The 25,742-nt window shown below is 26.6% G+C and overlaps 2 protein-coding genes across 2 annotated transcripts; one reads left to right on the forward strand and one right to left on the reverse strand.

Moving 5' to 3' along the window:
• The first annotated feature begins 279 nt into the window (after positions 1-279).
• Positions 280-5,967, forward strand: LOC105623095 (thioredoxin domain-containing protein 17-like). Its single transcript, XM_012204495.1, has 3 exons — positions 280-433; positions 4,990-5,071; positions 5,808-5,967. The coding sequence occupies exons 1-3, from the start codon at positions 280-282 to the stop codon at positions 5,965-5,967; spliced, it is 396 nt and encodes a 131-aa protein (XP_012059885.1).
• Positions 5,968-5,974: 7 nt separating this feature from the next.
• Positions 5,975-21,647, reverse strand: LOC105623071 (SEC14-like protein 2). Its single transcript, XM_012204472.1, has 10 exons — positions 21,603-21,647; positions 14,626-14,695; positions 13,096-13,139; positions 10,916-11,033; positions 9,345-9,554; positions 9,193-9,273; positions 7,510-7,709; positions 6,855-6,997; positions 6,635-6,789; positions 5,975-6,529 (listed from the first exon to the last, which is right to left on the reverse strand). The coding sequence occupies exons 1-10, from the start codon at positions 21,645-21,647 to the stop codon at positions 6,429-6,431; spliced, it is 1,167 nt and encodes a 388-aa protein (XP_012059862.1). The 3' UTR covers positions 5,975-6,428.
• Between the last annotated feature and the right edge of the window lie 4,095 nt (positions 21,648-25,742).

Genomic DNA, 25,742 nt, shown 5'->3' on the forward strand with positions numbered 1-25,742 from the left:
TAACTAATTAGTATATATAAGTAAGTTATATATATATATTATATATATATATATATATATATATATATATATATATATATATATATATATATATATATACTGATATAATTCTTTGATTACTTATCGGTGTTGTTATCGCGCTGAATGATGATAGATAAACGCAGATAAATATAGATAACATAAGCGGTTAATTAAGTGTCCTACAGGCGATAGAATTTCGTTCGTCCGTATTCGTAACAGACGCGAGTGCTGGGCTTTGTTCGTTCATATTCGCCAAAAATGGTCCCTTCAATTGAACGTCGATACGTGCAAGGATACGAAAAGTTTCTTGAGATTACAAACTTAGGAAGTCCAGAACAGCCGAATTATGTTTTGTTCACCGGTACGAAACTACCGGACACCGGCAAAAGTTGGTGCTCGGATTGCGTAGAAGGTGAGTGAATCTTTCTTTTTCTTTTCGTGTCGACATAACCTAACTCTCGAGTATTATCTGGTATTAGGGAAAAGTAGGATAATTGTGCGCAGTAGGTAATTGTGTGCCAATTTCCGTGATCGAAAGAATGTTGTTTATTGCAACATGTTGTGGAAAGAAACATCATATCCCAGTGTAGCACTGAAGATTAAAATAATCAACTTGAAAGAAAAATACATCTTTTGTTATAATTGGTAATCATGAAAATGAGACGATAAGTTCGTAATTTTTGAGGTTTTATTTCTACTAAAATGTATGTTACAGTGACATTATCGCTTTATGGATTAACTTATAGATTAAGAAGATTTATTCATTAATTTTAATGTTATTTGGATGTTTATTGAATATGGACCTGTGAAGTAATTGTGTGCATGAGTAAAATGTGCATAATTATCTCACACGCATTTATATTATAAGAAATAATACGTAGGTTTTTTTTTCCGTTTTCATATAAATAATATTAAAATACATAACTTTATATTCAGATAATAACGTTCCTTACTTCCTGTGACAAAGTTTTCGCGTAACAACCCAAGTTTATATCATTTTTAATGTGCGTTAACAAGACTCACAATACACGATCTCGAGCTTGTGCAGATGTAAGTAAAAATTCCATTGAATTGCACTTGTCAGAATGAAAAGAAACGTGCATTTAATTGAGTTACATCACAAATAAGAATTATCTAAATTTAGTGTAAGTGAAAAGCAGCTATAGTTTAATTTTTTTTTAGATGCCTCGTTATTATAAAAGAACATCAGATAAGAATAATAGGACTGAGGAGATCTTAAAATCAACGATTATGCTGTGAAAATCAATAGGATGAAAATTAGAGCTGCTGAGCAAAAATTCAATATTTCGGAATCAATTCTTAGAAAGAGATTGAAAGAAAGAAATTCGACATGTCATGTGCCGAATGACAGATGAATGAATGATGTGTCATTGGGTCGAAAGCCAATATTTATAGTTGATGAAGAGAAAGAATTGACAAATTATTTTGAACTTAGCATAACTATTTTATGGATTTACTTCACATCAGCTTCGTAGAATTGCTTTCGACTTTGCTGAGGCAAAACATGTTAATCATACGTTTAACAAAACGATTCAACCGGCTGACAAAGATTGGCTATATATGTTTCTTCAGCATAACTCGGAAATAACCGTAAGATAACAAAAGGAATGAGTCTTAATAGAATTAATATACTTAATAAAGAAGAAATTATTCAATTTTTTCCAATTTACAAGACGTTGGAAAAGTATAGATTTCCTCCAAATAGAATCCTTAACATGATAAAACGAGCATTACAATGGTTGGCAAAAAAAATGTCTAAAAATATATGGCGCAAAAGGGACAGAGAGAATTGGAACAGCAACATTAGGTGAAAGGAGACTATTACAGCAGTGTTTTGCGTGAATACATCTGGAACGTACATATCTCCAATGTTTTTTTGAGTACGTAGCGAATGAGTATGTAGCTACAAAAGAAAGGGCCTATTTGAGTGATTTATGCGTGTTCTAAAAATGATGACAAATAAGGGATTGTACTTGGACTGGTTACATCATTTTAAGAGCTGTGTAAGCTCTGAGCTTTACTTACAGGGCGAAGACTCTATACTTCTGATAATTGATAATCATACAAGTTATATATTTCATTTGAGGTTTTTGATTTATGTAAATCTGGTTTTATTACTGTATTTTCTCTCGCCCTTCACACATCGAATTCAATCTTTAGACTTGACATTTTTTGACCTGTTGAAGAACGCTTTATATAGAAAATATGATTTATACTTGAAATCGACTAGTCATAAAAAAATGACCGAGTATGATCTTGCAGAGGTGTTAAATAAGGCCTTTTTAAAAGTAGCTTCTATGGAGAAAAGTATGTCTGGCTTTTGTACAGATTTTTACCCTCTAAATTCTGATAGATTTGACGAAAATGATTTTGCTCCATCAGTTGCTGAAGAAGGACTTAACTTCTTACTGAAGTTATTTTCGATAATCAAAATTCAATTTCCATTGAAACTATCAGTAATATAGATAATTTGACTGGTTCTTACAACAATGAGTGAGAGGCAATCCAATATCAAAATCTAGTACTTCAAAAACTTCTGATCAAGTCAAAATTATTGATATTTCACTAATTTCTTTGAGAAAACCTCATGTGGCAACGTGACTCTCATTCAGAAATTTTAACTGCCTCAAAAACAAAAATTATAAGACAAATTGGAAAAATAGAAAAAGCCCGAAGAAAAGAAAAAGAATACCATAATGGTTATTCTACAATGTGCTTTTTATTTTCTATTTCTTACTTTTTGTTATTTTTTTACATTTTGTCTTTTTATTTTTTATCCGGTTTTTTTGTTTTATATCTCCTGAGATAAAAGTTGATGAACTTCGGAAGAAATAGGAAACATGTAGCAAGAAATACAATTATCGATAAAACGGTTACAAAGGGGAAAAAAGCAAGAAGCGAAAAGTAAGAAACAGCAAACAAAGAACACTGTAGAATAGGCTTAAGAGCAGTTACAAAAAAAGCTAAAAAAACGTAAAACGTAAACAAAAAAACATTTTTGTAATCATTATATTTTTAAGAAATTTTATCGTTTTAATATTTTAAAACTTTTTTATTTTATTTTAATCATCATCTTTATTTATGTTATTAAGAATCCATTAATATAAACATTTACACAATAAAAACAAGAGTAAAGAATGGGGGTGAGTAATATAAAAAATGTTAAGCGATTGTCGCTTAACATTATTCTTTGTTTTTTTTTACTTTCATTTATATAAAATCATGTTTGTAAAATCATGTTGTACATTAAAAGGTACCTATTAACCTTTTTGTCAATATTAAATAAAATGTTTATATCTTGATATCTAATAATTTTTGTTTAGCGCATTATTACTCGACCTATGCGTACAATTATCCAGCGAGATAAGGAATTGTGCGTATTTGCCTCATGTCACTAATAAATTAATCTATAATTTATTATATTAAATAACAAGTTAAGGTTATGAAAGTAAACTAATGAGGTTCCTTCTCCCCAAAATCCCGATTTCCCAACTGCATTCCATTCGTTGTAATATTAATTCTCGCTAAGATGTATATACAATTCCTCTATTTTCTCCTATCAGATCTCTTTGGATAGCCAGAGCTGTTGGAAGCGAATTTTGCAAAATATCTATTGGAAATTTTCTCGGCAGCCTGAATGACGTCAAAAGACATGATGACGTCAGTAGGTCAGAATGACGTCACTGTTTGAACGTCATTAAGTATTGATCAGATTTAGTGTTTCATCTATAGTTATTATTACTGACGCAAGAAATGCTGATGCTATCGTGTAAGCGTTAGTGAATTAAATGTTAAAATCTATTATTTTAGAGCCGGATTAAACTAGTGTTTATATGATTAGACATCGTTTATTTGATTAGCGTTTGTATATTTTACATCAGTTAATGCTTATGGATATTACTAAATTTGATTAATAATGATGTTTAAACGTAGTCACTGACGTCTAGTAGGCTAAAATAGACATTATGTTGTATCTTAATGTCACTATTTGGGAGAATGTAAAAATATGATAAAAGATGCTTTTCATTTAGTGACATAAATCGACACAAACATTATTCTATTTTTTTTTAATTAGAGAGTAATAAAGGAAAGTAATAAAGAAAGATATTTGTATTGACTTGTGTGCGATGAAATGGAAAGCATCCAATGTCTTGATTCCAATGACTTTCACCGCAGAAATGGAAAAAGTCTTATACATTTATATTCAAATATATCCAAATGTAATTTTGAAATTTCTTGTCAAAGTGTCATTTCTAGAAAAAATTAAATAATAATGAAATGCAAAAATTTAATATTCGTGAAATGATATAAAAAACCTACACAGTCGAACACAGTATTTTTGCTGTGTTCGACTGTGTAGGTTTTGTGTATAATCGTATCGACTTTCAATTTGTATATAATTGGAAAATATAGAATCATACACTACATTTTACAATGTCATCTTTATATGTTACTGGAAAGCATTCATAATATGTCAATAATATATTAATTGTGGAATTCAAGCAGAATTTTCTATCTCTTAATATCTGAATTATATATTTCATTGATTGCTATTGCATGTTCTAAAACTAAGTTCAATATTATAGTCAGATTTCTAAAATACAGGAAATATAATAGGAAATGATACGATTGTAATGATAAAACGACGCATAAGATATCTATTAAATAAAAAAACTTTATGTTACCTGGATCTATAACGATTTTGTATTAATTTTTGTACAATTTATCATTTAAGAATATCAAAGTACAAATAAGAGATTAAGAAATTTAGTTGAGAGAACTATTTGAAATATTTTATTAAATATTTTCATTAGTTAGTTTTAAGTTATTCATTTCTTAATTATTTTATGTATTCTAAAAAGAAGAAAATGCAAATATGCATTAATGTTGATACAATTGGTTTTAGATAATTAGTGTATTTACTTAGAATTTTTCATCTTCTTTCAGCTGAACCATTTATTGAAACTGGTTTCGCAGATGCACCTCAGGGTACAATATTATTAACAGTAGAGGTCGGGAACAGGGCATTGTAAGTATATAAAATATTTATACTATTGCAATTGCTATTTTTATATGAATTATCTTGAGCATATATTATGTAATAATTGTTATTTAATAACATAAAATATATATAATATGCACCGTATATGTATAGATGTCATTTTAATTACCACAGGAAAATGTTTCAAACTGAAATTGTATCTAAAGGGAAATAAAATAGTAAAATTAATTTTTATCAAGTCGTATTTTTAGATTAATTCTATGCACAGTTCTAGTGTGCACAATTCTAATGTGCTCTTTGTTTCCTGTTTCTTGCTATTTGTCTTTTGCCTTTTTTTGGGTCAATAAGATAAGAGACAAACAGCAAGAAACAGAAAACAAAAAGTACATGGTAGAATTAACCTTAAGGCCACAATCAAGATTATGACTATTTTTTTTAATGGAATTGCACGATTATTTTATATATGGATATTTTATATATAGATTCCTCTATATTTTTATGTGCAGAATAATTAGAAGAATCATTATGAGGAAAAAATCATACAATTTCATTTAAAAAAAGTGATTTCATATGACCGTGAAAAAATGACTTTCTTGAAAATTTTATTATTGTTTGTCTCCCTTTAGTTCATAAAACTTTCGTCTGAAACGTTTCTTCGTATCTTTCATACTTTTCGAGATATTTATTTGCGAAAATTAAGATAGAATACATTGTATAACATAAAGAAGAAAATTTTTAAAATATCTTTTATTCACTTTCCTAGCTGGAAAGATCCAAATTGTCCATTCAGAACAAATCGTTGTACCAGGTTGAAGGTCTTGCCGACTTTAGTTAAATGGAGGACTGAAAAACGTTTAGAGGGTGATCAGTTATTGAATTCTGATCTTATCGAAATGTTACTGTCAGATGTAGATGCAGACTAAAAAAATATTTGTAATATATATTTCTATATTTCTTTTTATAAAAATACATATTGAATTATAAATGTACATAAATCACATTTTTCACGTACGATCATATTGTATATCTATTCTTTTTTTATAATCATCCTTTTTACCCTACTTTGAAATAAGATATCGAAATACAAATAAAGATTACTTAAATTTAACTAATATTTATTTTTTATGCATTTGTATACACATATGCTATAATTATATTGTAATAATCTACAATCTACACTTTTGAGCAATAAGATAAGAAAGAGAAATAAACAATCAATTAGAATATTACTGTAAAATACCATAAATTACAAAGAATTTATTTTATATCTATATTACTATAAAATTATGACGTAACATTCTTTCGAAATTTTAGCGTGATATATTACAAGTATGAAATACGAAGAACTAATATAATTGTAAATTTTCTAAAAGGATCCATTTTATTACATAATTGATGCCACTGATGTTGGTGGTAACATACGTACGGAATAATGAACCTTCTTATTCCTTAGAATACTATAGGTATTATCAAAAACGACATAATCTGAAATAAAATTTAAACAATAAAAATCTTATTGAACCGTATTTGTGAATAAAATTCAGATAACATCATTATTCGTAGAATGCTGCTCAAACAATATGGGCTTACAAGTCGTCGGAGTTTCGCAAGTTAATAATCCAATTTCATCCGATTGATGAGATGCAACCCTCCGAATAGGTATAACTTCTATTTTCTTTCCATTAGTCACGTCTTTTTTCAGAATTCCAAATTTGATGTCATGACCTTCGCTTCGAAATTCCCAACTGAATACAAGAATATGAATTGAAAGAGACTTCTTCTTCCGATATGTTTATTGTAAAATATTTACCTTAAGATGGAACCCACTTCGGGTGCAGAAATATCGAATTCTAACTTTCCTCCTTTCCGAACAACGACGGTAGTGTAATCCTCGTTTAACTTATCCATATTCTTGATGTATATTTCTTTAGGTACCTTACCACCTTGGCAGATCTAACAACAATTTTAATTATTTTTCAAAAATTAGTATATGGAACACGTTTTACATTTAAGGTTCCTACTCACTATAACTTAGTTTATATTATAACGTCAAAAGCAAGAAAAATATATAAAGAAAACTCTTGCAAACTATATTAAAATATATTGTTAAATATATTTTGAAAAAATTTCATTATATGGTTTATCGTTTTTGACGTCATCAATCTGAAGAAGTCATGAATGATCAAAAGCCTTAAAGAAAATCAAGTATTATCTTAAAAAATGAATAATAAATGCTTCTTATAAAGTAAGATGCAAGAGTTTACAATAAAAAGCCGAATTCTTCGATGAGATTTACAATTTTTTTTAAACGAAAATTTTTGAAGAAAAGTATTAATTTTAAATACTATATTAACATTTAAATTAAGAAGTAATCGAACTTATTAAAAACTTCACATATTCTATCGAAGTTTTCATTTTAATAGCTATTTCGTGTTGTAATTTTGAAAAAGATTTAATTAAAATACTTTTGAAGTGTATTTCGGGTTGCCATCTGGATCCGTTAGTATTCCACCATAATGGGCAGGTAGTTGATCTTTCGATATGAATTTAAGAAGTGCTGCTTTCCATTTCGATGGCTCGGTTTTGTAGATTTGTATTTTTGACAAAGTATAATCGTCCATAAATTTCTTAATAAAAGTAAAAGCGAAAGCAAAGACTTTTGGAGCTGCAACAATGTATATATTAATAGTTTCTTTTTCTGTTTCTAAAATCTTCTAAATAAGCCAATTGTAAGCAATTCATCCTGAACAAAATTCATGAAGAATTATTTCAAAAAAGTTGTTCACAGACTTTTCTGAATTTTTACATAGTAATAGTAATAATAATAATAATAATAACAATAATAATAACAATAATAATAATAATTTTTATCTTATTATATGTATATGCTAACTTATTATCAAACGAGTGAGCATATCATTTTCAACGAAAAGAAGAATTATAAAAGGGAATAATAAGAAGAGATAATGAATAAGGATTAATATCTCATATAATATTTCATTGGCGTATTCAGGCCTACATTTAAGGTTTTCTTAAATTTATCTTCAAATACACTCTACGAATTATTTCATTGGCTACTGAGCATCTAAAGATATATTTTAAGAAGCTTTAAGTTTGATTATGAATATGGGCAATTGAATCGGTCATCGCAGATAATAGCGATTAATTTTCAACCATTCAAACTATTTGATTTGGAAGAGGAATGAAATTGTAAAAATTTCTAAAATTATTTAAAATTAATACGCATTTTGCATACATAATGTATCATGATGTAACTCATTGATGATTCACGTGGCTTAAAAATGTATATTAATGGACACAACATGAAATAAAACATATTTTTCATGTTTTATAAGCAGTCTTTTTTTTAAAAGGAACAAACATTTAATAATTTAATAATACACTTTAAAATTTAATAATACACTTAAAAGAATTTTCAATCACAAACAAAAAGAAAATTGATAATGAGCAATAATGCAACGCACTTATTAGTGCATACGTAATATAACCAACGTCTGTCACTTCAATTGTAATATATGTACACTCACCAACTAAAAAGATTGCAACAAATTTTTTTCTATGGTTTTTGCAGCTTACTCACCGAGCGATTGATTTTTACTTACGGATCCATAAGTAAGAATCAATCGCTTGGTGAAGCAGACTGATAAATTCCGAAATTTATTAAAAAAAAAAAAAAGAAGTTGCAACCTTTTAATCGGTGAGTGTACACCTAAGGACTTTGATTCTTTTCCTCGAAAATTTTCATAAATTGAGAAATGATCACTTTTCTACATTAATGCTCATTGTCCGTGCGTGATTAATGACACGACTAAACCTTACGTCCGCTCACAAACTAAATTTGATGTAAAAATGAAATAACCTGAATTTTTGAAAGTTTTAAAAAAATAACGAAAGAAAGAATTTAAATTCTTGAGTATACATCAAGAGCAAAGCAATTAAAGAATACTGCACATATTATTATTTACGCACTAATAATCGCGGTGCACTCTCATTGTATTTTATTAATTTTCTTTTACAGTTCTCTTTAAATAGACAATATATTAAAGAATATTTATTTTAATTTAAGCAGTAACATCTAAATAAAATTGTGCTGATGCATTGCGATTATTATATTTTATTAAACTTACCGTTGATCAGGAAACACATCTTTAGAATTTCCGGATAGTTTGCTTCGTACATTTGGATGAAGGTAACAATAAGCTCGCCAGCTACACCGATAAAACAATAATAGAAAAAAAAATGACAGAATATCTTAAGAAGAATTTATTAATATTTTTACCTGGTTTCCACAAATATTGTTTAAGATTAAATCCTTCCATATCGAAAATAACGGTTACTTGATTAGCAAGCTGTCCATGTTTCTTGGATTGTTCCTTGGCTAAGTTCAAATAACTATCTAACACTTTTATCATAAGTTTGATAAATTCCTTCTGTGTTATTACATGTAATGCTCCGTACATGTCCATACCAACAAATGGTATAACAATTACTGTAAAGATTATATCCATATACAATACAAAATAACATAAATTTTTAAAAAAAGATAAGTAGAGCATTTCTCCGATCTTATATCAATTTTCATAATTTTTTTGTGCTTGTAAGTTCTTTTGTTTTATTTATTATATCTTCTCCATCTTTTATACTTATAATATAAAAATAAACGTTTAATATTCAGTGCGATAACAAAAATTTGGCACAATTAAATGATAATTTTTTTTGTCGATTTCAGATTTATAAACATGCAGGAATAAAGTTTGAATAAAAATTACTTTTATTGCCAATAAAATTTGTTCGATGCAATCAAATTTTATGAATTTTTGAATATATTGTGTGTTGTCAAATAAAATGACTTTTTCAGTTAAAAAACACTCGAACACTTCGTGTTAAAAAACGATATTTCATATGAAAAAGAAAGAAAAAGAGAATTAAAAGGATTAATTAAAAATATATAAAAATAAAAAAGATGTTATGCTTCAAAGTAATCGTAATCATGGTCTTCATATGTTAGATATATTTTTGTATGTATGTAGGAAAAGTATCCTTGAGAGTTGAAGACCTTGATCGAACAATCAAAATATTGAAACCTGTATTTCAGGTTTTTTATTTATCATATTTTAGTTTTTTTTTATTTTTTAGAAAGAACTATTCCGGAAGAAGATTTTTATTTCTGTTATATAATTTGTATATTATTTATTTATATGTATTTATATGTGATATGATTTATATCATATCTTTATAAATGACATCATACTCAAACTTTCACTGTAATTATATCGACATCATTGAAATTTATCAGTAGAATGTTTGCTTATTTAATATAATACATACCTTTTTATTATTATTATTTGCGATTATTATTATTCTCGAATTTTTTTTACAATAATATTTTATAATATTTCGAATAATTCGCAAAGTTGATCAAGTTACTTTTTATAAATTATTTATAAGTTATTTTCTATTATAGAATTTAAATATAGTAAATTTGGATATTTTATTTTTTATATTCTATTTTCGTATTATATTTTATCATTTATTCCAATTTTGTATTACTTTTTGAATTACTATTTCTATTACTTAATTTCTATAAGAAACATATAAAGAAAAATATAAATACATAAGGTAAAACCTTAAAAAATAACTTATAAAGTAACTTTCCAAACCTTGAATTTGAGTGTGTTTTTCTCACTTATTTATATATGTTTTTTTTATAATACTGAATAGAAATTGACATTATATATCGTTTCAATTCATGATGCTATAATATAAATGCCATTTATGATGTTATAAATGTAAAAAGTAGATTTATGATTCAAAGATTGATTATGCTGACTATAACAAAAGAGATTTTACCTGGTGCTCCATCTTTGTCGAATCCACTTAATCCGTGAGGAAGGTATGGTTTTATTATTTCAGGAATTTCCCATTTGTCCAAATTATCAGCATCCCACTGTTTTCGCCATTCTATCGACTATAAATAAATATTTTTCTTCATTATATTATTGCAGAATATGCATTATACCATAAATTATCAAAATTATCAATGTTTTTGATATATATTTCTGATTATTCTGACATACACTGATAAACACTTGTATTGTATTGTTTCGAATATTTTACAATAATATCTATAATGTGTGGATATACCTGTGCTGCCATTTTTATTTTAATTAGATTTTAATAAATCTTAACAAATTTAATCAAAAGATTTTTTCATGCTCTTATTTTTTATGCAATGGCGCAAAATTAAAAAGTGTAACTAATTATACATACGTAACGTTTGTATCATAATACAAATGCATGAAATATTTCTATATGAAATCTTGTTCTTTATAACATTAACAAGAATATATAATTATCATATTGTTATAAAAGTTAAATTTTTTTTGAAAAAACGATAATAGATTAATTAGATTATGCTATAAATATATATCCATTTATTGCTTGACTTATTCAAAACAGATGTAGATGACAGAAAAAAATCACAGTTTAAATTTAAGTTACAATTTAAATAAATTGGCAGTATAAATAAAAAAAATAAATTTTTTAAAATTATAATTGTGTTTTTAAATTATAACAGTCAAAATTCTTAGTAATATAAGTACTTACTGTAATATAAGTAGGTTAAAACATATTTAAATTTATCATAAAAGTTATGTATCAATGCCTTTTTTTATTATTATAAAATTATTGAATTAAAAAAAATATATGTAAAAAATATCATGTATCTAATTCATCTAAATATTACGTTTGTAACAGAAATTCAAAATGATTTTATCATTTTGTGCTATTTTTCCGTGTAATATCTGTATAAGAATACGGCTTGTAGGTTTATATGTTACGGTGTAACACGTACCGTTGGAACGTCTTTAGTCGGTGCTAAAATATCCGAAGACACACATCGAAGAAAGAAATATTTCTCATAATTTATAGTTAATGATTTCAGGAATAACGGAATTTCACGCGGAATAGAAAGTGAAAAAAGATAATTTCTTGAAGAAATTACTCTAGAATATCCAGCCGTATTATAGATTCGATTTTCAATCATTATGAAATTTCTCAGCCCAAGAATAGTGACTTCGCGAATGTGTTTCAAAGAATCGGCACATTACTTTCGACTTACAAAACAGCATGTACAGAGAACAACTTTCTATTTCATAAAACATCTACGAAAATAAAAAAGCGGCACTGTTGACAGCAAATCTTCAATATTCGATATGAACCTGGAAGGATTTCTTTAATTTATTCGCGACAGAATTAACTGTGATTACTTTGAATGATGTTGGCAATTATTTGATCGTTACTTACATAAAAATGATAGTTAAATTATCGTCTTGATATTAACAAATAATACATAAAAAAACATAAAAATCTATTATGTTTGCTATATATTAAATTTATTTTATATATGTATGTATAGTATTAAACATATATATTATACATTAATAAATCTTTATTATTATTAAATCAAAGAATATTTATAAATAATAATTTAAAATTTACATTTATCTATCTATCCTTGTTTTTATCTATTTGTATCTACTTTTTTTAATTTATGATGTGAATAACGTTTCAGACGAATTAAATTGACAATGAGATGGCAAACATCTTGACATTCTTGATCGGCATTCAGATCAAGATAGAAGTCACAAAAAAATAGATAAAGATTTCTCATCAAGACATGTCATACAAAAAAGTATTTTAGAATGCAACGAGCTGTGATGTGACAACGTTTACGCCTGCCGCGTTAATATTTAATGAGTCGCGAGTAATTCACGTGGCAGAGAAATTTAAAAGACTCGGTGACCGTATCCGGAACGTGTTTCACCAGACTTTCTCAATTGGATTCGTCTGTGTTTTGTAATGTGAATAGTGAATCTAACCTGAAGGAACGGAGGTCGAGTACGTAACCGGCGTAACATCCGGAGACAGGATAAATACATATGCATTTTATTTAACATATAAGTAAAATATGAGAATGTAAAATATACGATTGTAATATCAAAAAAACACGTTTTTGCACAATTACTTACGTTTCTCAGCATTTTTTCGGCTGCAGTAGGATCCCATTTTCTTGCTATAAAATATGACATCATTAAAAAAATAAGAAAAAATGTGCATTTTTACTCACATAGTTACAGAGTTATCGCGTTATTTATTTAAAATAAAATTTATTAAAGTATTCCAATAATATTTTTTCAATATTAAAAAACGTTTTCATTATGCATTGGCGTTGTTTATTGGATATATGAGTTGTAGCAATTTGTGTGACTCACAATTTTATAGAGGTAGCTAATAATAACCGATAATTTCGAGTTTCCTCAATTTTATAGTTTTGTTTCAAAACAGTTTAATAACTTCGTTAAGTACCGCTTCGAAACATACACATGCACACATATAAAAATAGGTAAAAGACAATGGATGTCACGTCAATTTCTATGTGATATTTTTCACGATGCACATGATATATAACTACGTTATATACACATAACACAGAATAAAACATTTATTGATGTAGAAGAACGAGGAACAAAATTACTTTATAAATATATTAGGTGTAATAAAAAGAAATCCATTATTTTTCCATTCAATTTCATGCAAAAATAATGGATTTTCTTTTTCTACACCTAATATATGTGTATCATGTGTATTATGTTTGTCGCGAACATTATAAGCAATTATATATTTATTTTTTTTAACTATAATACACTTATGTAAAAATTATATTATATTTTTTTTTAGAAATAATGCATACTGACTTATGAGATCACGAAGCAGCTTCTTATTGTTAGATAATGAGATAATGCGTTCAGTACTATGCAAAAAAAAGCAATTTTGTAACTGTTGTAAAATTATTTAATATGATTGATCTTCCTTTTAATTCCTTATTGAATCTACCAAGGGGAACATCAGGTGATGAGGTTTTGATCAGGGATTTTGATATGCTTTTTACAAGCTGTTCTTGAACGAAGAAAAAAATCGATACGTGTCCGACCGTTTCAGCCATTGGCCCGTAGTTTTGAAGAAATTGATTTTTTAAATAATTATTATAACAATTTGAGAAACATACTGTATAAATGAAAATATCAGTATCTTTATAAATTTTATTTAATGTTATTAGTTTAAATTATTTTTTGTAATGAAATTGTAATGAAATTTCATGAAATTACATATTAGTTATTATATAATAGAATAAAATAATTAAACACAATATGTTTACAATCAAAAAGTAATTAAAACTAATAATATTAAATTAAAGTGAAATTTATAAAGATATTGATATTTTCATTAATATAGTACGTTTTTCAAATTACTACAATAATTATTTAAAAAATCAATTTCTTCGAAACTATGGGCCAATGGCTAAAACGGCCGGATATCGTTTTTTTTTTTCGCTCAAGAAGCCTGTAAAAAGCGCATCAAAATCTCCGATCACTTGGTGTTTCCGTTATAAGTATATAAATCAATTATATTCAAGAATTTTACAACAGCAAAGATATTTTTTTCTATTGAACGCAGCCATTATCAATTGATTATCGGGGAGAGAGGGTAGAAAGCCATACCTCTTAACCAGCGAAGCAGAAAGTAGTCATCGTGGTGTGACTGTAGGGTATCTTGCATTGATCGTCGGAACTGCACGAAAAGAGAAGAAAGGAAATATATAGATTTGCTTTGTTTATGTTTTATACTTTATATATTAATATTATTATTGAAAGTGTTCACTTTCGATTGCACAATTTTGTGATTTATGATACTATTAATATAACTTCATTTGATTTATGAATATTTATGAGAACGAGGAACAAAGTTACTTTATAAATATATATCATATTTGTTCGCGAACATTATAAGCAATTATATACGTTTATTTTTTTTTAACTATAATACGCTTATATAAAGATTATATTATACATTTTTTTTTTAAATAATGCATACTGACTTCATTTTGTTTCGCATTATCGTTGCACCGCAACGTTTCCAACATACGACTCTTAATTAAGATTTATAGGAAAGAAATGCCAACGTGTGATATAATAATAATGATGTACGCAAGGAAGTGAAACTTCCTTGTCGATTTCTGTAATTATCAATTATCTTCGTGAGAGAAAGAAAAAGAGAGATGAAAAAGATCTGTACTGAGTTGTTACATTATTAAACCTAATCAAAGTCTACTTTCACTTAAATCCATACTAAGAACGATACGGAGAACACAGAGTTTGATGATATTAATATTTACTTTGCACATATCTTATATAAGATGTTTATTTTTAAAGATAATTATTATTATTTTTAAATAATATAATCCTTTTTATACTGAGAAATTTGCATTTTTTTTTAAATCAAACATCTAGATATGCTGCAAACTGACAGAAATAATAAAAATTAAAATTTAAAGATATTATCTCGTATAATTCATTAGTTTAAGATTATAATTATTTTTATTATGATTATGCATATTTATTAATTTTTTACAATTTGATTTTTGTTGAAAATAATTTTAGTTTTTCTCTTTTGTTTAGGTTATGTAAATATATTATTAAAACTATAATAAAATAGAATTTACATTTTTTCTCGAGCGTTTATATCACTTGATTATTTTTAAAAGTTGCTTGAAGGATTTGACATATGAGACTTTTTACAATTCTACATATGAATTTATTAAATAATTTATGGTTATCGCCTTGAAGACGTGCATTCATTGAACAAAATATTTTCACTAAAAGAAGGAAAGGAAAGAAAAAAAAAGGAATATTGACTTATTGTTTTGCCATTAAGTTAATCAATGTAACTCTTTCTTAACAAAGAAAATTATTTGTATAATTATTAATCCAGTCAAAACACGTGATTTTCCGAATGATAGTTACTCACAATATAAAGTAAATATAATCTATAACAAGAAAGTATTGCTGCAAGGAGGCAACAATTTTCGACTGGATTTTAAGTCTATAAGAGTAGCATGAATTGTAATGAAGTTTTCAGTAGAGCTGGATAGTTGAACAAGATTAAAGCGTATAGCAGTTAAAATTCTTCTTACGAAGAGCTGAAGGGAAAATCTTGCTATTTATACTATTCTATTAAAAAATCGTAAATTGTTTTATCATAAAATAATTGCCCTTCATATAAAATAACTGAAATGATATGATGAAATGATATGATGAATATATGTTGATCTCTTGCGTGAAAGACATTATGACTGATTTCATTTCTCAATAAACAGTAATGGAAAAAAAGGATGCAGATAGGAGTGAGAGAATTAAAATAGGTCATAATCATCGTCATCATAATTATCGAACGAAGTAAACCAGTTCTTTTTTTCAAGAATTGGACTTGTTTATAATTGCAATAGATTTTTTTTCTCTGCATGTATGTCAACTAAAGCTAATTATTTTGTAAACGCTCAATAATCGCATAATGAGCACAAACAGTTCTTTCTTTCACATCGTTTTGAACTTCAGATCGAGTATGAAACGCTAATTGAAAAAAAAAAACACAGATTCTAATTGAACTTTACAGACGCTATCAATGTAACTTTTATGTTCGCTGTTTGTTTTAAATGCAAGAAGTAATAAAAAAAAGCAAAGATCTTTTGATGCCTTAATATTATCGTTTTTCTGCTATTACTAATTTATACATTTAGGAAGGTTTAGGAAGGTTGAATACTCAATGAAGGTCGCACATGTTTAATCTCCGTCATAACTGCAGACTACAGTAGAAAGCCATTTATAGCGAAACGATAACAATCAACAATAAAAATGCAATATTTCTTTTCAATACAATTCTATGGTCTTTTACAATGGAATCGAGAGTAAGTTGCTTGAAAATAGAGATAAAATAAAAGAAATCGGGGATTTGTCACAAGGAACTTTACTTTCTCGAAAGTAAATTACGAAATAAATAATTGTTTTTGGAAAAAACTATTTACGTAAAATATAGATTGCAATTCGTTATAAGTTATAGAAAGTATCAGAAATTGCATTGTGAAATAATATTTTTTTATAGCCAATTATGATAGCTTTGTTACGAAACAAACTCATATCTATACTAAACAAAAAGTTTAAAAGTGGCTTTGTGTGTGTGGTGTTTAACGAGCATTAAACATAGAAAAAATATCGTACATATGCAGTATCATTAAATATTTTTATCCTTCGAATAGCTTGAGTTATAAACATAACATAGCTTGAGCTATAGACATAAGAAACGAGAAAAATTATATATAAGCGAGTGCTTTTTATTGATTAATATATTATTCTAATAATTAATGGCATTATTACAATACAAAGAACTTACGGAACATAATCAAAGTCTCTCCTGATCTTGTAATAAATTATATAAAAATAATTCCAATACGAATTTTTCGAAGATGGTTTTTGGAAATATTATATGCCTAAATTTTGTTTCTTAATAAACATGAATTTAATAAACATGAATTTAAAATTATAAAATTATAAAATTTTATTTTTAATTAATTATAAAATATTAATAAAATTACGATCGTTAGCTTGAATTAGAGAAAACAAGAAGATGTCGAAAGAAATACAAACTCTAGTAAACACGCTATGCCAAAACATTAACAATTAATGTTTTCCTTGATTTACTATTAATGATTTACTTAATTATTTATCTACAATTCCTATGAATTGCCAATGAATATCTCAATTACAAAAATAATTCGATAATTGCATAGAGAGAAACAAATATCTTTTTAAAATCATATAGCATGTTTATTAAATTTTTTTTAATATTTTCTTATTTACCTAAAGTATTTATTTTATCTAAAGTCATAGACTGTTATTGCAAATTTCTACTGATATTTCCAAGACATTTTACGATTGCTTCACTAAACGAATTGAGCCGAGAAAAAGTCATTTTGCATATGCACGTCGCGATAGACATCTTGTGTGTGTGTGTGTGTGTGTGTGTGTGTATGTGTGTGTGTGTATGCGCGCGTGCGCACGTGTGTTGTGTGTGTGTGTGTGTGTGTGCGCGCGCGCCCGTATGTATTGCATCGATGTCATAATTCAAGACAGCGCGGGCGCTCGCGCTGGCGAATTTATATTACATTAGTATGCATTGAGGACTTTTTTAAAGTATGCAAAATTTGCGTGTGCCCAATTATTCTTAGTCGCGAGGCTGTGATAGCAAAGCTCCAAACATAATAGATGAAAGTGTTGCTACATCACCGGCATAACGTTTTTTTCTCGAGCAATAGGAAAAAACGCAAGAGTTGATTTAACTGATCACTTTATTAGTCAGATGAGTAAAACTTAATAAACTTTTTCAATATGTCACGTACTAGATGTTTTATCTTTTTTTTAATTTGAAATGGTAAAATTCTCAATATTAAAATATAGTAAACATATAAATTGAAACAGAGAAAAAACTGGTGATTCAGATTTTCTGCGTATTTTTGTGAATCTTAATTGACATAAAAAAAATTTTCGACATAAAATTTAATTTAAGTTAATATTGAAACAAGGTTGTAAATCGAAAGGCAATCGACGACTCTTTTCTTACAATGCAATCGGAAAAGTGCCAATCTCTTCGCGATCCGCTACATCTTGCTACTTGAAATAAGTGCTCGACTGCTTACTATCCGTTCTAGATATCGGAGGTGAATGATCACTAGATTGTAAGAGGACTGAAGCAATTTCTCTACGCGCCTAAGTTTTTGCCTTCAATATCTTGTATCACATATTTTAACCCTATTAAGAAATCATGTCAGTATATATATATAAAAATCTGAATTAATCTGATACCTTTGAGAAATCTTTGCCGAATCACAGCGTGGATATATATTTCTTTTAAAAACATTGAGATTTCACAACCTATTTTAACGTAAAGCGGAACATTTGTTTTTGTCCTTTGTAATTGTTATATAAATTTTATGATTTAATTTAAGTTCTTTGCTATATTACTGGCTCTTTGCCCTTCTTTTGTCTACATTGTTTTATACTTACAGAGCCTTATTATTATTTATTAATTTTAATGTAAAGATTTTTTATGCAAATTATATCTTCGAAAGTATCTTATAAAATTTTCATAATAAAATTATTTTCATGATATTTTCATTATAATAAAATTAATAGTTAATATGATGCTTTTTAATTAAATTTGTTTTTCTTTTTAAAATTTTAGAGAGCAGCAGATACAGTGGTAAAAATATGAATTCTTCTATTTACATTAAAAAAATATAATTATTTGCTTTATGAAGTTCTTCATCTTATATCTGTGCGTTTTATTAATACCTCAATTTTTAATAAAAAATTTTCATTACATAAAAACTTTCTTTGTCTTTTTGTTTTATCGAGAAGAAGAAAAATAGATTGTTTGATTTAAAGAATTTGTTTGTAAAAATTGTATTTGCTGTATGTTTGATCATGAACATCAATAATCTATATTTATCAACTGTATTTATGTGCTTCATAATTAAATTGTCAATTTGTCAAGTATCCAATAAATGTCAATCTTTTAGATTTATGCTATTACATCATTTACGTGAGATACTAATATTCCTGTCGACGCCAGCGTTTAAAATATTTCTGAATTATTTCGAGCAAGCCAGAAGATGAATATTTAAAATTTCATTTATGGAAATATATTTATATACTTATCAATATTATCATTTTTACGTATAAACACAAAATAAAGCAGAAACTCGGGAATAATAAATAAATGCGTATTGTATCGACATTTTGCCCTTTTTTTTCTTTTTTCTGCGGCATAACATTTATTTCTTTATTTAAATTATTAGTTGTGCCAGAATAAAAGTTTAATAATTAATATTTAATAATTAATATTATATTTAATAATTAATATTAAAAATTTAATTATTAATATTTACATATTTCTTAAATTCATGTCTTAAATATGTCAAGTATAAATTTTAGAGATAAGTTTTAGCTTTTCAAATAACTTTGTCGTTTATTTTTAAAAGAAAAGAGAGTAATAATTTGATTAACAAGTTTTGTCTGCATATTAATTAAAATTCATAATATACGATTAATTAACTTGAATTTTTGCATTAGCATTCCAGAAATAATAAAAATTGTTTGAATTTTTATTACATTATAGGTCCTAACAATATTTAAATATTATTTCAGTAATTTATTTAATCATTATTAATAATTATACGTATGTATCCGTGTTGTAACATGTAAACTTAAGCACAGAGTATATTTTTATGTGTTTTTTACATATTTATTAAAAATTAATATTAAAATGAATAATTTTAACAAATTTAAAAGATTTAAAAGCTTTTTTTTGTTTATTTACTATCGTTTATAATTTATTATTATTTATAATTATTATTATTTATAATTGTAGAAGATATTTTTCATTTCGATGAGGAAAAAACTAAACTATGAATACCGACCTAAGTAAATGTATGATATACTTTATTCATATATACATTATATATTCTTTTAAATAACTTTATATAAAATAGTCACATTAACAGAAAATCTTGTCTCTATTGTGTCTATTTTATATAAAATTATTTAAAAGAATATATAATAAAATAGTACAATTATGTGTCGAAACTTTATCACTATTAACAACATGATCCTGGATATCTGATAAATTTTAAGCGGTTCATTAACCTTACTGACGTACATATAAATGAGAAGAATAAAAAATCGAGAACAAAAGAGAGAGAGAAAGAGAGAGAGAGAGAGAGAATTTTTTAAAAGAAGCTATGTCGATTTTGTTCTCGGAATAGTAAGTAAAAGCAATATGTTATTTATAGATTTTGAGCTACTAAATCTGATCTTAGTCAGAAAAATATTAAAAATAGCATATGAAATTATTAAATATATAAAAAGCCATTATATGAATAATATGTTAATAAAAGTGTAAAATTATAATAAAATATATTAAAATACTTTTAATGAATGATGATATTAAAATACTTTTAATGAATGAAATCTATATCTATACATATAAAAAGAATGTACAATAGCAATAAAATAAATAAAAGCAATAAAATTGGAAAAAAGTAATGTAACAATTATTCTTGCTCTCAGAATCATTTTCATTATTGCCAACATAATTTTGAAAATTTTCTGATAAATATTAAGCATTTAAGCAGCACATGAAGTGGAAGAAAATTCTTGAAATTGGATGTAATAAACAATATTTTTTCAATTTATTCTATTTAGAGATGTCGTGATTTAATCAAGATTTAAAATAGATTTTTTTCAAGCAGGATATAACCTATTAAAAAAATATTTACATTATCATGTTTTACTATTAAGAAATACGATTTAATATCCACGAACAACATTGAGATAAAATTAATACATTATGCAATACTTTAAAAATATTAGAAGGTTTATATTATTTATATTATATTAATCCTTATTGAGATTTTATAATCTCGATGATCTGGACATTTTGCAACTCATAGATTCGCGTTAAAGGCAGTTGTCTCATGCCATGTTTTACGCCGAGACACAACCATGTCTTCAGATACTTCCTACTTTTTGGCATTCTCCTTTCTAGAATAAATTATATAAAATAAATTATATCTCTTCACTCTTACCTTCATCAATGCAAATCGTTGATCATCCGCCAATTTTAATGACATTTTTATTATTTGATCTTAAGAATTCAGAATAACGTCTCTTCAGTCGATAGATCGTTGAATTTAAAGCTCTTCACAGTCGATTTTTATATCTAAGACTAGAAATAAAAAAATTGATATATATAATCTATATTAATTGTTAAAGCAAATTTTTATCGAGATATGTAATATATCTATTATTTTCTTTTCGTATCTTTTATGATTACACAAGTATGTGATATACATATAATGTTAATGGAGAATAATTATTATTATCATATGAAAATGTTTTTGTCAGTGTTAAATCACACAAAGATATATGAATTTTTTTTTAATTGATAACATCATTGAGCAAAGATTAAAGTTTAAGAAAACATGTATTGATGATTATTTTTAATCGATAAATGGATTATATAAGTTAATTACTCACATGATTAATTATATCGTCTTGGATTCTTTAATTAATTATGAATATTACATACTGAATTAATTCATATAATACAGGAACAATGTTCAAAATAATAAGAAAAAAATCTGTATTATTGTTTCTTTAATTATGATAAATGATTATTTATTGATCTACTGATCGCCCCAAAATGAATGGCTATAAAATTTGCATTTTTATTATTATGAGATTAAACTGCCAATTGTGGTTTTAATTAAATATTATTATATTTGAATTATATACGAGGAAATAAATTATAATAATTTTATTGGCGTTTTTATCGGCGTTTAAATTACACAATATATAAATTTTTTAATCGAGGTACGTCATATTTACATCAATTAAGATTAATTCAGAGTTTAAAGACAATACATATTTTACAATTTTTTCTAATCAATAAGCAGAATATGAAAATTAATTATATTTTGCTTTTTTTGTATTCTAGCTAGATAATTATATTATTGAATTGATTCAATGTATATTAAAGCAATAAGATAACACAATATTATTATTTCTTTAAAGATGTTATATATGTCACATCTCAAAGTATAATCCAAAATATAAAAGACAGACATGTTAGATATAATCTTTGGCTATTTTTCAGTTGATTTGTTGAAATGATAATAAAAATTTGATTTAGTTTTATTATCAATAAAATTAATAATTGTAATTGGGATCTTACACACAATAATACTCAAGTTTCAACAAATATAAATATAATGTATAATTATTGATGAATTTATGAGGAATATCTGAATCTAGATTTTTCTCGAACAATATCCTCTACAGAGCACGATACTAATAAAGAGAATTAAGAAATCTGGATCGTCGCACAATATCATCAGGATTTGTTGATATTGACAATACACTTAGTGATTGTGTAAAGTATAAGTCGCAATGTATATAAAACTGACTTGAAATATTGTCAATAATTTTTATCTAAGACCGTCAAATCAAAATATTACTAATCAGTATTACTGATTACATAAGGTCCGCGTAGAAAATATTTGGAAAAGTTTATTTGGATCTATTCATTCATTAACTAAAAGTTACTTAAAATTGCAGTAAAATATAATTATTGTGCTGTATAAAATCATAGACCCAAACTGCGCATTTGTATTATGTATAAAGTTCTCACGCTTCAAAAAGAATGAGGTTGAATTGTCATTTCCTTCTTTTTCTAAAGTATCAAGTCGAAAAGAGATGATTCAATTCTTTCTAACGGAACACTGATATTAAGCTTAAAAGGAATTTACAGTTTGTTTTACGTCTCATTGTTTTTTTCTTTGTAGTTGATTTCAAGGCATGATTGGTTTCACGACTAAAATTTTTGATTATTGACAACAAAGCATTTAGGAAACTTGTAGTTTTTAAATTTTAAATAATTTTTAACCGATGTTTAGAGTATAATCCAATATTCCAAAATATTCTTAATTGTGACAAATGACAATTATTGATAATCCGTTAATTGCTCCAAAACGAATGGCTAATTAATTATAAAATTATAGTATAATTTTTATTAGATCACGCAATCATAGTTAAATTACTACTTGTAATTTTTATCAATGATTGTTATAATTGAATACATGAAAAAATAAATAAGCATGAAAAGCAATAGTTTGTATATACTCTACACAATAAATGCTTATATTCCATAAAATATGAATCAATTATCACTGACACTCATCATTATTATTACAATTTCCATCATGTTACAAATGAGATAACGTCTAATAACAAAATTTAGAGATAACGCAGTGTTTAAAGATTATTAACGTTTTAAATATGTTCTAGGCATTGAGACTTTCTTTCGTGTTATTATTGTGATGTGTTACCTTGTCATGTACCACGTGTTGTAATTTAGCACATATATAAGATTTGCAAAATAATAAGTTGATATAATCTTAAAAAAGGAATCTTATACAATTCCCATCTTATACAATTTGTAAATATTTCCCCACATATGTATCTGTATTATTCAAATTATCGTTACAAACATATTTTTAACATTTACCGTATCTGGAAACACAGTATAAAAAAAAGTTTCGCTAAATTAAAGAAGTTGTTAGAAATTACGAACACTACGAAGATATCAGCCAAAGGTGTATATTCACTGGACGAACGTGAACCCACCTCGAACCTGCGATCACGACTGTTTGGCGATGACTGGGTTGACTGTGTTCAGGTCGATGTCGCAACAGGTGTCTATTGCAGCGACCGCGATCGCTGCGCGTTTGCGTGCACGCGTGCGTACGTCTGCACGCGTTTGCCTTCACTCGACGCGATTGCACTTACGAAGGTGAGTTAGGTATCAACGAAGCGAACGGCACCGAAGGAATGGTATTCCCAACCAGCTTATTCTCGACAATGGCAAATTTCCAACCGCCCCACCATCGAATCACTCGCACCAGCCACCTTCGCCGTCGCGATGTTGTTTGGCGAAGCTGGTACACGTGAAATGAACGCGCGGTCCTATCTCCGTTCAGAAACTTGATAAACGGGCTGTCGCGCCCAAATTCCAATTTCTTGACCTGATCCTCACATAGAAAGAACACTGAAATATCTAAAAATTTTGATAGATACAAATCTAAAAATAATTTTGTTAATCCAACAAAATATTTTTGAAGAAAATTCAAAAAAGCATGGTTATAAGAAGTACTGCAAAAAATTTGATATTTCAGTGATGCGATCAGCTTGAGCGTCCTACATAATTATTTTGGTAGGCCAACAAAATTTATTTTCAAATTTATATCTAGCACAATTTTTAGATTTTAGACAGTAAAACTTAATTGTTCTTTTTTGTGCATGCAGTCGTATTTCGCAACATCGCAACCAGAGCCACGCAGCCACGTATTCGATATTAAGCGTCCGTTATTATCACCATCACAGAATGAGGTTCATGCGGTTGGTGCGACGCGATTGCATCGTGCTCTGCACCGCCGAATCCGTGCGCGGCGCTTCGTGAGCAGCCGCTGTCTCTTGGAGAACGTCTCCACGTCGTCCCCAATATTTCTCGCCTAAATAATTTCCGAAAGACGATGTTAAGAATGCATTACACATATTTTCAAAATAATGAAAAAGTTACGAAAAAATTACAGATTATTCTAAGATCACATTTAACAGTAATATACAAAATTTAGCGATGGTCCACCATCTGGATCAAAAATTATTTCAATTAGAAGTAGTATTTTTTTTTAAATCTCTGCTATAATATAGAAATATATATGTGCACTATAAAATCATGACAAAAATTTCAATTTTTATACAAGTTATACTTAAAGTATTCAAGATGATTTTTGTAAAATTATATTGCGATGCAGAGATTAATTATTCTATAAATAAATAAAATATTTATTTTTTGTAAATCTTTAACTAATTTTTGAATCGCAATGAAATTTTGCATAACTCATTTTGAATATTTAAAGTATTTATACAAAAAATTGTAATATTTGTTATTGTTTTTTAAATTTTTATTTATAACAATAAGAATAATGATAAATGAATTAAACAAATGAATTAAAAATGTTATTTAAGAAAAATAGATTGCTATAAACAGAACTTTCATATATATATATATATATATATATATATATATATATATATATATATATATATAATATATAATATATATATATATAATAGTAACTATAATATAATACACACATAATATAGTA

Source organism: Atta cephalotes (genome assembly GCF_000143395.1).
Source record: "Atta cephalotes unplaced genomic scaffold scaffold00052, whole genome shotgun sequence".
Classification (NCBI taxonomy): domain Eukaryota; kingdom Metazoa; phylum Arthropoda; class Insecta; order Hymenoptera; family Formicidae; genus Atta; species Atta cephalotes.